The 13,926-nt window shown below is 41.2% G+C and overlaps 1 protein-coding gene across 1 annotated transcript in view; it reads left to right on the forward strand.

The window, feature by feature from the left end:
* The window catches only part of IRAG1 (inositol 1,4,5-triphosphate receptor associated 1), a 547,704-nt gene that overhangs the window by 392,123 nt on the left and 141,655 nt on the right, over nucleotides 1-13,926 (forward strand). The window contains exons 10-11 of the mRNA XM_069223615.1: nucleotides 1,382-1,511; nucleotides 10,052-10,082. Coding sequence (XP_069079716.1) covers nucleotides 1,382-1,511; nucleotides 10,052-10,082 — 161 coding nt within the window. The remainder of the gene's footprint in view (nucleotides 1-1,381; nucleotides 1,512-10,051; nucleotides 10,083-13,926) is intronic.

Genomic DNA, 13,926 nt, shown 5'->3' on the forward strand with positions numbered 1-13,926 from the left:
TCTGAACCCAGGTGCCTCTGCACTACTGATTTTAGTATAGCTCCTTAAATCCTGGTGAATAACAATACCCTTCCCACCAATTTCTGGCAGTACACTTTTAACTTACTAGGTCACATTATAAACTGTTAATCCATTCCTATGAGGTATAAGTGATTGTGTTATCTTTTGTACAAAATTAAAAGTATTTTTGAGTTAAATTTAAAAACTGACAATGAGGCCCTTTCTAGCTAAGCGAGCAGGGCTAACTAGAATTATAGCTCAGTGGTTCCCAACCTGGGGTCTGGGGACCCATGGGGGTCCGCAACTGCTTAGAAAATTAAATAAAATTGACAGATTAGGTCCCCAGCTTTCAGTAATGACTCAGTTGGGGGGGTTCCAAAAATTCCAATAAAGATTCAGTGGGGGTCCCCGGACTCCAGCAATGACAAAGCGGGGTCCACAGAAGTCAAAAGGTTGGGAACCACTGGTATAGATAACACTTTCATTTGTGCCCCTCTTCCCTATGACATATGCACCAGGCTAAGCTATAACAAGACTATGATATCAATTTTGACCCTTTATCATCACTGCCTGCTGTAAATGTTCTTCTTTTTTAATTATGCTTAAAGTAAATTGCTAATTAAACATTTCTCATGTTTCTTAAACAATTGCAATGAAGAATAAATTATGGTAATTTCAACTTTGTTATGTAGTTTGTAAACTATGTCATTTACTGCATGGTAGCATCATGTATTTGGAAGCAGAAAAAGCCATTTTGTTAGGAAGGCTAGCCCAGCAATAAAAGCCAAGCAAGGCGTTTTTACTGAGCTTTTAATATTTTACTAAGTTCCTGCTGTCGTCCATTGACTGCTTAAGTCTAAAGAAGGCCCAAGAGCCTGTCTGATTGTACCATGCGGAGAGCTCTGCCAGGGTGGATAAGCCGCCAACGTTCTAAAACAGGACGTCTCAGACTAATGTTGAGGTCCAGTGGTGCCTTATCTCCAGGCACGCATTACTTACGTCACATCCTCCCATACTCGAAGATCCACTCTAAATCCAGCAAAAGGAGGGGAAGCATGGACAATTCAGGTTTATTGGCATTTCTTATTAAAATTAACATTAAAATAGGATTGACAGCTTCTTTTTCCACAAATCAATATCAAGAAGCTGTTTCATCTTGGCGAAAAGCAGAGCATCGGCTGTTCTGTGGTGACTAGAGAACAGTCGTCAGGATGAACGCTTAGGAATGACGTTGTGAGGAACTTAACATAAATGTTGGAGAGTTTGGGTGTACTCGCACGTCTGTTTTGAGGCTGATTTGTATTAAAAGTTATTTTTACTCCTCTACTTGATTTCACATGAACTTATTAATTAAAAGGTTATGTTGTGAAATTTTCTTTAGGTCCTTCTCCGTGTTCTCCTTTATCCGCTGATGAAGACGAGGGAAAAATTATCGGAAACTCTGACATAATGCCCAATATTTCGGATTTATTGCTGCGAAAGTTACGAGTGAACAAATCTCTTCCTGGAAGGTAGGGGCGGTGAAGCATTCAAGGGAACCTGCGGTGAAGGGGAGGGAAGCAAAATATGCCTCATATTCATAATCAGGGGTAACGTTCAGGCTGTGCAGATGCTTTGCGAATGTATTCTAAAAATTTACTGTGTGGCATCTTGATAAATTGTGTATGCATTTATCGGTTTAAACTTCTTTTCCAAACTAATCTTAAACTCATTTGCACAGTAACTGAGAGTTGCACTTTGTGAAGAAGATATCAGTATCAGTTTATGAATTTGCAAAATATTATTTTTTGCTACTTTCTCCGAAACAAAATACAGCTTCGCATAGTTTAAACGTTTTTTTGTTTTGAATCATCTGTATAAAAATCATGACTTCAGCTCAGCTTGTATTGTAAATATTTGGTAACTGCATTTTGCATTATATGGTGCCTTATTCGTACCACTGTGTGTCTTTGTGAATTGCAGTAAAGTAGAAATATGAAGGCAGTACCATACAGGTTTAGAACAAATAGGACTGTGACTTCTTTGCACTTTTACTAATAGGAAGTTGGACTTCCAGACTGGATTTACAAAGCCATGTAACAGTACGTAAAATATTACTTACTATCGGATTACATTACAATACCCATCACAACCTAATAGCCGAGATTCCTAACCCTCTGCGGAAGGTTATACAGACTCCCCCTTCATTGCAAAATAGCAGTAATCTTGCCAGGTTCAACGGTAGTAATGCATGGCGTGTTACCAATACATTTGAAACTTTGGCGTGTAGTATGTATTTTGCTGAAAAACAAAAAAAATGCTTCTAACAGTAATACCACCAAACTTATATGGGACGTGTAAAAGTTAATTGTTGGCATTTACATATCATAGATAATTAGGTGTAAATAAAGTTAATACACCTGAGACTCACTGGGGCTTCTACATGATGCCATCGGTTCTTTAAGATCAGGTGTCGTGTTGTCGTTAGACTTAAACCAACATAAGAGGTATTTTCACTGATTTAACACTAGCACCCATTAGAAGCTGATTACAAATTGCACTTGCTCCTTGTTTTGCAAAGGCATTAACTGCCCCAACTCATATTAAATGTCACATAAGTACACTTGCAAAACATCTACAAAGTCTGTTTGCACTGTTACTCCCCATTTTTTTTAACCCAAATTTTCTAATCTGGGACAAAAACACATGCAATTCCCTAAGCAAATGTTATTTGTGCCAAGATATTTTTAAGCCCCTCAAAACCGTATGATGTAAACGACCTGCAAAAGGTTGTATGACACAACCATGCATGGAAAAACAACGCATGCCTGAACAACAAGGTCAGAACCACGACCGCGTCTTTACCACACATGGCTTTACCATGCATGCCTTTACAACAAATTTTGTTGGTAGAGCATATGTGATACAGTAATATGGATGGTAAATTCGCTCCCTGCCCTGCACCCTAACACATCCCTGTACTTAAAACTACCCAACCCGCTGCCCTAACCCCAAAACCTAAAAAACTACCCCTACCTCCACTGCTCTTAAAACTACCCAAGGAATAAATACATAAAACTGCCCCAAACCCCCAGCCCCTCTACCCTTAACTCTAACCCGCTCCACGTTCTGAACCCTAAAACACACCAGCCATCTACCAGCCCCTGCCCATAAAACTACCCTGCCCCCAAAGGCCCTGAGGCCCAAATCCACAAAACCACCCTTACCCTCCTACCCCCAAATCTTCCCCGATCCCCCTCCCCAGCCCTGAGCCCTAAAACCCCCATGCAACCCACAATACCCCCCAAACTATCCAAACCCGCCCTTAAGCCTAAATTCCAGCAACTACCCAGCCACCCACCCTGAGCCCTAAACCCCCATGCACCCCTAAAATAAAAAAAAATCCCAAGCCCTAAAAACAACCCCAGCCCCACTTACCTCGACTGATCCTTCTTCCTGCGCCTTCCTGCTTGCCCGCCCATCCTCCCCTTCCCTGAGCCCTAACCCCCCATGCACCAGTAAAAAACTACTCCCCTGCCCCCATGCCCTTTAATCTACCCCGACCCCCCATTCTACCTCCGTCCCTGACATCCACCAAACTACCCCAACCCTGCCCCCTGCCCTTTAATCTACCCCGACCCCTCTAAACTCCCCCATTCACCCCTAAAATTTGAAAAAACTCCTCCACCACTAAAAAAAAACGCAGCCTCACCTACCTCGACCGATCTGTCTTCCTGCTCCTTCCTGCTTGCCCGCCCATCCGCACAGCTAGACCGCTGCCTGAACCACGCATATGCGGCCCGCCTTAACCACACAAATGCGTAGTTAAGACACGTGTGGTTCAGGCTAGCGTTGTTCAGCTTGCGGCCTTCTGGTACGCGTGGCTGTACCCACATAGTTTAGGCTGTTTCCCCCTGCAGAAGACTTACTTTCACCTTTCTGGGCTTGAGGTAAACTTACACCTCAGTCATGGCAGAATACTCTGTACATAAGCAGATAGGACAGGCCTATCTTTTTTATTTATTCCGGGTTTTCTACAGACTCCTCTGCCGACAGAATGCTTACATCATCAGGTTCTTCTAGCTGCTATCCAGATGCTGGTTAAGAAAGCAGCCATTTTAGCTTGGACATTGTCTCACATGCAAGGCCGGACTGGCCGTACCACATGTTTCCCCGGGAGGCTGAAAGGGTGACGGGCTGCTTTTATTACTAGGGGGCCGGTTTTGTAGCAGAGCAGCAGTTTTAAAAGCACTGCAGAGTTCCTTGCATATCCAACAGTTTTCAGGCAGAAATAAAAGTGCCAAGATAACTCTGATGATTAATGTACCTGCTGGGAAGAGGTCAGAGTTTTGTCCAATGATAGTTTTGACTCCTCCATGGTAGAGTGTTAATATGCCTGCTGCAACAAGCGTGTACTGTGCAGATCACATAACAGTACTTTATGTGCATAACTCAGCGGTTCCTGCTTTTATCACAGAGATCCTTCTGTACTGTGCAATTCTTAAGTCACAATCATAATCTAGCACAGTGAGCTATGAACTGCCATTAAAGTTCTGCATGCAAACTGCATGGTACAGGTTAGAAAGTTATGCTTTTTCCGAGTTTGTTTGGGTAGAAATACATTTGTATTGGTAAAGTCAACCCTAACCACTGTGTTATATTCTGAATCCTACGTTTATGCTTCCCCAGACCAAGGACTTTTAAGAAATGCCTACCAGTATGGATGACATGTGGATCCTACACCTTGTAGTCACCTTTGTCTTATGTAATATTTTCTATACACTGATTTATCAAATCAAAATCAGGGTTTATAAAGCGCAGCTACTCACCCATAGGGGCCTCAAGGTGCTAAGGGAGTTTGGCCTTTGAGCTTCAGTTGAAGAGCCATGTTTTCCTGTAGTGATGGTGAATGCCTGAGGTGCAGGGGCAGGGTGGTCCAGCTCTTTGCCGCAAGGTAGGGAAAGGATCTCCCACCAGCCTAGGTCTTCTGTATGCGGGGTATGGTGGCTAGTGCTTGTTGAGCGGAGCGAAGAGGTCTGGTGGGGGAGTAGAATGTGAATTATGAGAACTTGTTTTTGTATGTGTGTAATGTAAAGTGCTCTGGTACCCTACAGTGGTATGAGGGGCACTATAAAAAACATGAAATACATGTGAGAGAGGGACTATGGTACTATGGAGAGATGAGAGTCACTGTTAAAAATTAATAGAGGAAATCATTTTAGAGCCACACTAAAAATTGCCATATTCTGGTGCACTGTAGGGTCATCTTTTACTGTGCTTTAAAAACTAATACAATTGAATACATAATGAAAAATGTGTTGTAGAATGCAAGCCTCTTTGTAGTGGTCTGGCTCACTCACTGCACTTGTTATGCACCGTTTAGGAGCTGGTCTGACAGAATTTGCCAGGTCTGCTTTGGGTTTCCAGTGTACTTGTAAGGACTGGATCGAGGAAGACAGATGAGGAGGTAATGGCAGCTATATTGGGTGAAATATTTTTGTCAGGTAGAGAATAGGTTCTGCGGGACAGAGATTACATCTCACATGTAAGAGCTGTATCGAGGAAGATCTGGCCTCAGAGTAATGAAGATTACTGGTAAGCAACCTTGTCATTACACTGCATAATCAACTAATTACATTCCATGTATACCAACTTGTTGTGAGCCTTCTACTGAATTCCCTAACCTCACACGTTGTCGCAGGTTCTAGTGGTAGTCTTTCTTGACTAGACTTAATATCTGAACTATGTAACCATGTTAGAGCTGGTCCCTAAAGCAGACTGAATTCGAGTGTGTAATAAAATGTATATAAGCTATAATAATGTCAATATATGACGACAATTCAGAAACTGGTGCTTCTAATCTAGTGAGGCTATGGAAGGCACACCAAGCAGCATCCATTCTTTGTAGATGGGCTGGACCTTTACAAACGGTGGGCCAAACGCAAGAAAATCAGTCCTACCCCATCTGAAAAGGAGCAGTCTCGCCTGCACTGCTGTGACGGGAGCCCTATGAATACAATAACAATTAGTTCTAGATGGCAAATGGATTGATAACAGTGCACTTTTGTGCTTACAATTCTGGATTATATTGATTTCCTCCATCCTAGTGGAATTTTGCACTACATTTCTGGAGCCTGTAGATTTCCCTTGTAACAGTGCAATTGTACTCTGACATTTCGACGGACTGACTAGAACAAAATGTTGCTTTTGCACTGGTCTTTTTATGTAAACATATATACTGCATTTGTCTGACAGTGCAAAAGCTGCTGGCAAATTGTACAACTTCAGTCATTCCAATTAGTAAGTGTCAGTGCAAAATCGCACCAGTGTAGTTAACGTCATCTGTAGTGAACATCATCTGTCCGAAGGAGCGTGTACGCCGTGCGTAATTGACAAGCATCACATAACTCATGACTCTTGACGAGGCCTAAGTGCATTCATGGCGGGGAGACAAGGCTAGCAGTTTGAGTTACACACAAAATAACAATCATCAGAGCTACTGCCAACCTCTATCTACTAAGCAGCCACAAACTGAAACAAGTCTTCGACGACAATCAGACAGGCACAACCGGACTAACTCCCCAGAAACCAAGGTCAAGGCTCTCTGAATCAGACAGCTACAAAACTCCATCCGACTTTTTCGCAACCTTTCTCTTTGTCTTTGTACACTGGCTGTCCATTCTGCTGTTTATTTATTCGTTATTTATCCATGCATTTGTTCATTTGTTAAGTAGTTTTGTATTGCACTGGTGTGTTTCACATTGTTTGTGCAATGATACGATTGTGGAAGGTAAATGTGTAATCTCACAGAGCTGAAGGCCCCTCTCTGATGTTTGTCAATCGATACCCTCTTCTTAGAGTTCAGTTGAACATCACCCTGAAAAGCTCAGTTTTCAGTGGTTTCCTAAAACTAATGGTAGTCTTTCATGGCAAGACATCTACAACACAGTCTCTGTAGGGCTTCTAAAAAAGGATCTTTCCATACTCCATCAAGTCCAGAAGCAAAGGGCTTGACTTCCGTTCTGCTTGAAATATTTGAACTACATCACTGCTGCCCTCAAACTATTTATTTGCTCCTTGTAAAATCATTCCGCCTTTCAAGCAAGGCATTAAAAGGTCACATTTTGAAGGTCTTAGTCTGGGCGGCCAGGTACAACACTCTCTAGAAACCTGAAGTCAGACCCACAAACCCTTCTTGCCATCCAACCAAACGAGTGGAAATTGAGATCTTTGTCATAGGATACTTAAGGCACGGTTAACACTGTAGAAATGCAAAAAAACTGGCCTCTTCAGTCTAGTTTGAAATTAATGATTCACAGTGCTTAATTTGTAAAAGAATAAGTGCCAGGGACCATTGTTTTACTCAGAAGCTCTGTCCAGCGCAATCAAATGCCAGTGTGCCCAATGGCAAAGATGCTTAGTCTTTACTTCACTTCATGCCTCTTTAATCCAACACCACAATCTTCCTGCATTGTTAGATCACTCTTGCCAGCTTTTTCCATCATTTCTTTCACCCTTTGTCACTGTTTTTTCGTCTTTTTTTGCCTTCTTAACCCTTGTGTGTTTTTCTCTCTCTTGCTCTAGAAAAGTCTGTTGAGGAAAAGTAAGTGCCAGTCATCAAAAATAAGTGCTTTTGGACCCACCTGCAACCACCTCCTTCAAATAAGCCCTGATGATCCCATTGAAGGCCTTGACTTCAGTATGCTTCCTTTGGAAATACTTGCACTTTAAGCCAGTGACCAGTCTAATGTCCAGGTTTAATCAAGCTAACAGGCCATGCACCACTTGGTATAGGTCATCACATACTCTGGTCCAAAGTATTTTTGTCCTTTAAACTAGAGTATTGACATGATCCAGAAGCACAGAGGCCTCACTGTTTCCCTTCAAAGTGAACTCCAGCAACTATCTTCAACATTGTTACCAAACCAGCGCTCCATGTACGTCCATTATGGGTTGCCAGCGGTCGCAGCTGTGACCCCTAGAACTGTGTCTGCGACCCCTGGCTTCAGAGTTGGCAAATGAGTGCCAGGAACACAGTGGAATCCCATCCATATGGACAGCGGTTGTGGCTCCACTCTTTGTTTTCTCTCATTTATTTATTACACTACTAGTGAAAAATGATTCATTATTCACCATGAGTGTAATACAAAATGGAGTACGATTAGTCCCTCACAGTTTAGGTAAATAAAAACAATGATTTTAAAGGTTTGTTGTTTGTGTGCTTGCGAGTGAGTGCGTGTTTACCTGAGAGAGAGAGAGATAGTGTTTGTAATTGTGAATGTTTGTATGTGTAAGCATGTGTATGTGTGAAATTGAAGGTCAAAGGGCGTGTGATGCCACTTCTGACCACTACCCCTGGCATTTTGGTGAATTGACGTTCATGCAGCGCTCTGAGGCTTTTCTTAGCTTCATGCCCCAATTAACACATCATATTGAATTGAACTAATTACTTGTAAATCGCAAACTGTCGCTCCCACAGGAGTTTTCTGGCGCTAATACGGAACACGATTAATGAGGCTGCGAAGGAACACAACTGTAGCTTTCATAAGAAGAAGGGATGAGGACATCTTACAGAATGTAAAAATAACAGAGGGAATCTGGGATCCCAAAAACCCAGGTCCTGAGGCATTTCCTAAAGGCAGCTTCGGACTCAATAAACCTCAATCCGTTCATGCGCTCTAAAAGCAAACAAAATATTCTTAAAAAGTACTTGCTTATGGATTGTCAGCCAATTAGGAGATTTTAAGGCTTATGAAGCGGAAGTGTTCTTAGGTACTTTAAGGACTGCCCTTCTGACAGCATGTTGCACAATCTGAAGTCTATGAAGTACCTTTTTTGAGGAGTCCACAAACAGGCTATTAGAATAGTCTAGCCTGGAGGTCATTAAGGCGTAAGCTATTGATTTTCTGGCTACTAATGGTAGAAGATCAAAAACATTCTTTAAAGATTTTATTAAATTAAAACAACGACCTGCAGATGACAGGGTATAACAACTGAGAATCAAACTGTCAGGGGAGGTGGAGGAATATACTCTGACCACCAATCTGAAGGTACAAACTTGTTTGCTTTGCCAAATAGTACAAACTCCATTGTGTCCGTTTAACATTTAAGGTAGTTGGCTTTCGCCCATCTGATAAGAGCACCTATACAATTTTTTTTATTCAGTTCTGAGCCCAAAGAAGATTTGTCAAGAGACAAGATCAACTTAGTCTCATCTGTGGAGGAGATAGTATCAATCCCAAAAGATATTATCAAATAAATGAGTTGTGCCATGTGAATGTTAAACAGGGCCAGGCTTAATGATGAGCACTGCGGAACTCCGGTGGCAACCGTGGTTTCCTTTGAGATATAGGATCCTAATTTCACCATCTGTTTATGACCAGTAAGAAATGATTTCAGCCAGAGGTAAGTGGATCCAACTATTCCACACGCTCGGATTCGATGTAAAAGAATTTAATTGGAGATGGTATCAAAAACCTCCAGTAGGTCCAACAAGACCCACACAGCACTCTTCCCTTCATCTAGTGTGAGTTTTAAAGTGTTAGCCACTTCCAACAGAGCGGTTTCCATTCACCTGAAAGCCTGAGTGAAAGGCATGGAGTACATTTGTTGTCTCTAACAATAAAATGAATTGACTATTCACAATCTTTTCCATGATTTTGCTCGGTGCCGGCAAGAGATAGATTGGTCTCAGATTAGATAAATTGGTCGCACTAAGTGAGGGTTTCTTCTTAAGTGGTTTAATCACAGCCATTTTCCAAACTCCTGGGACTTCAGCTAAATTCAAAGAATAATTTAGGATAAGGTCGATCACAGGATTGACTATATCTGCCAATTTATGTAAGACCATTGGCGGGCAAGGGTCCTTGGGAGAGCCAGATTTACATGCCAAAATGGCTTGATGGAACTGGTCTAATGAAATTGTATGAAATTACACATACAACAAAAAAAAACGATAAATAATTTAACACATATATTTAAATGATCCAGTGCTAGAAACCATGAAACATTGTGTTCTCAAAAATACTTTGGTGCAGTTTATTTCTAAGCTTTTCATTTTGTTTAATTTCAGTGCGCCACCTCTAACAGAAAAAGAAGTTGAGGTAAGTTTTGTCTTTAACTAAATATTTTTTGTTTCTTTATAGTGCACCCTGCATATATTTCAGTTAGTTTGTGATTTTATCTTGTGATTCTGTGTTTGATTTAGCGATGTTAGAAATATGTAGCATGATTTTTTAATCAGATGTAGCACAGTAGTACCCCTTTTGCAAAAGTACATTTAAAGTTATATTTCCGAATAATTAGATCTACTTGTTTTGTCAAAGATGGTAAGTAGATCCCTTACTTTTCCGTTTTTGCTTCACTTTGCTCACTCTTTTCTTTTATAAGTTTTCCAGTCGCTGTGCCACTTATTCTCACGTTTCAACAGTTGTCAGCATTTTGAAAATAATCTATATAACGATTATTGATTACAATAGTCCTGTCCACATTGCTGTGTATATGGCTGTTTATCGTAGACCAAAGGAGTCAAAAAATCAATGGTAGAAAAAATTACATTTCGAGTAACAGAAGCTCTTAGCATTGCCCCTCTACAGATCAGTAGAGTACAACGTTAAATTCTTAATATCTTCAAAGTATGTACCCCCTGTTTAGCAAAGCTGGGTGAAGCGCTTAATTATAGCAGCTGTTTGCCTGGGCTCATATTTGAAACTCATGTAAGACTCATGTGGTACTTAATTAAGGAGCCTGCACTGATTGCGCAATAGTACATATTAAAATAAAGACCTTTTACTGAACATCATTATTAATTGAGACATACACTCTCTCTCTCTCTCTCTCTCTCTCTCTCTCTCTCTCTCTCTCTCTCTCTCTCTCTCTCTCTCTCTCTCTCTATAACAAGTAGTAGAAGAAAGATCCTAAACATGAGAGGATTTACCTCATGAAGTCCAGCTCTGTAATTTTCCTCTGAATTAATTTTTGGCCTGCAACAATGGGAGCTATTAAATAGCGACAAATACAGTTCATTAGGTGGGGACAATCTTGGAGTATGCACACCGCTGGCTACGAGACTTTAATACAATCAAGAGTAGGCTTACACTGTTCACTCAAAAAATCAGCATTTTATGGTACGACCGGGAATTGTAATTATGCTTGCTTGAAACAAGTGCACTGCGTAAGTACAAACATGGGCCACTGGACGGCAACAGAAGATGTGGAAAGTCAGGTCTCTGCACCAATCAGCCACTCAGAAAGACGAAGATGGCATTGTATCCCCGGCTCACTGAAGCTCCAAAAGGGAAACACCTGCCCTCTACAATATCCCTTTTACCCATCCTGCAAGAGTGGGAGATGAAAGCAGACTGTCCGGCTTTTTAAGGAAACAAATAGCTGAAAGGCAGAGGTCACTCAGAATACTTAAGTATGAATTTCGTATTTAAATAACACATTATGAATTACAAAGTTTTGGATTTTGTGAGAGTCAAGGGGATCAAATACTTACTGGAGCAATCTTACTCCTCATTTAAATGTGGAAACATATGGGGATAAACTGTCTAGCATTCATGTCTAAAGTCCTTACACTGACAACCTTTTTAAATGACATTAACCACTCCAGTACTGCTAATGTTGCTGACATATTCACGAAAGAGTGATTATGTGGCCTGTCCAGAAAAAGATGATACACTAGTGACACTAGATCACACAGTTAACAAAATAACAGGCTTACAAAGTATTATCCTTTCCTAAGTCAAAATCAAGAGAATTTTCTCCAACAGATTTACCATTCTTTAGACGTTGAGTCAAAATAGCCAATCTGTAATCATGAGTTGTGCTAGAACATTTCCTTGTGATACCAGTTCTCATGAGTAGCTTACAATTAATGGGCTGAAACGATATTGACGTTTCGATCCATATACCATTTACAACCAACATGTCCAAACTGATTTGTATGCCTGGTTAGTGCCTGGTCCTCACGACTCTGGAGTGAATTCCACAGCCTTTTGTTAAAACCTTGATTATTCCTGAAGAACCAAATCTTTCCAGTCTATTAGTTCTACGTATAGAATCATGTTTTTGAGAGCCCATGATGGATCAATACATGAAAATTTCATGATCGAAGAAGAATTTGTATTACTATATATATGTTGAGAAGTGTTGGAAATGGTCCTTGGGAACTACGCAGTTGAACCATCAAGGCTGGTAATACAGATTGCCACCTCACATCTAGAAATCATTACATAAGGGACAAAAACATAATTTTAACTGTGAACCAAAAACGAACAAAATCTATCTGGAAGTTAGGGCTTCTGGGCACGATCTTTAATTGAAGAACACAGGGAAATGAGTATTTAGCACTGAGGCAAAACATGTAGGCCCAGATTTACTGAATAGTCATGCAGCAGCAAAAGATTTGCTGCACGAGGAGAGAGAAGGAGGACGCCATATATACAGAAATATGGCTGTCTTTTCCCATCCCTAGTGCTGAAGCTGATTGTAGCTGCTGTGCGCCTCACACACACCTTTGCGCCATAGTGCAAGGTTGTGTGCGTGAGCTTAGCATAGGTTTTGTACTGGAAGGGTACCCCACAGCACAAAATACTATGCTTAGACACACTTTAAAACATGTCCTACTTTGTTTGTGCACTGCACAGCGCAGCACCCATGCACATTCAGAAAAGAAAGGAGAAATGAATAAATTTCTTCTTTTAACGCCTGCTTTAAAATGGCTTTAACTTTTGGTGCAAAACCCAGTCTTCAGTTATTTGTAGTTAGTTTTTTGCATCAGAAGACAGTAGGTGCATAGGAATTCCCATGTACCACCGATGTAACGCTCAACTTGGCGCTAAGTAACGCAAGCAATACTTTGCTATGCTATTTGTTAATTTTAATTGTTTTCAGCTGAAAACAAGTTTTGCGCTGGAAAGTAAATAAAGTAAAAAAGATTTTGCGTCAATTTACGTAACTTTTCTGGTGCAAACACAGCGTAAAATCTTGGTAAATATATCCCATAATGACCAAAAGCAGGGTTAAGATTGTGAAGGATGGAGAATAACGTCACCAATCCTTGTACTGTAGGTAGTGTCTGGTAGTGTCTACCACCATGTAATGAATTCTTGAAAGGTATTCCTCTGTAATTGAGACTTCATCTTGAAGATAGAACTGCCCACACATTTTTGCCAAAGCATTAGAAGATGTGATCACATAATATATATAACGAAGTGTTGAATGATTATCTAACCTGAGAAAGAATGTAGGAAGCAAATGAGCATCTTAGCAAGTCTAAACAGTTTAACTGAAATATAAAGCCCGCTTATGGCCATTTTCCCCCAGTCACGAACTGGCCACAAGTCACTTTCCATCCCACACTGCTGACATCCAATGCTAAGTGTTAGAAATGGGGTCTTTGGTTGGCAGTCAGGTTACCCCATGTCCAAGCAAGGACCCTCACTCTAGTCAGGGTAAGTCACACGCAATCCAAATTATCCTGTGCCCACCCTCTGGTAGCTTGGCACTGAGCAGTCAAGCTTAACTTAGAAGGCAATGTGTAAAGTATTTGTGCAATAAATCATACAATAACACCATATAGCACCACAAAAAAATACACCACTCAGTGTTTAGAAAAATATAAAGGTGGTCATTACAACCCTGGCGGACGGTGTTAAAGCGGCGGTAAGACCGCCAACAGGTCGGCGGTAAAAAAAATTGAATTACGACCGTGGCGGAAACCGCCAAGAAAGACAGCCACTTTAACACTCTGACTGCCACGGCGGTACAAACAAACAGCGCGGCGGTCACCGCCAACAGACAGGCGGAAGACAAAGTACCGCCCACAGTATCACAACCTACCAATCCGCCACCTTTTCCGGGGTGGATTCACCGCAGACAAAAACACGGCGGAAACAGGACTTCGAAGGGAAAACGCTCACCTCTACACACCCCACGAGGAAT

Source organism: Pleurodeles waltl, chromosome 3_1 (genome assembly GCF_031143425.1).
Source record: "Pleurodeles waltl isolate 20211129_DDA chromosome 3_1, aPleWal1.hap1.20221129, whole genome shotgun sequence".
In the NCBI taxonomy this organism is placed as follows: domain Eukaryota; kingdom Metazoa; phylum Chordata; class Amphibia; order Caudata; family Salamandridae; genus Pleurodeles; species Pleurodeles waltl.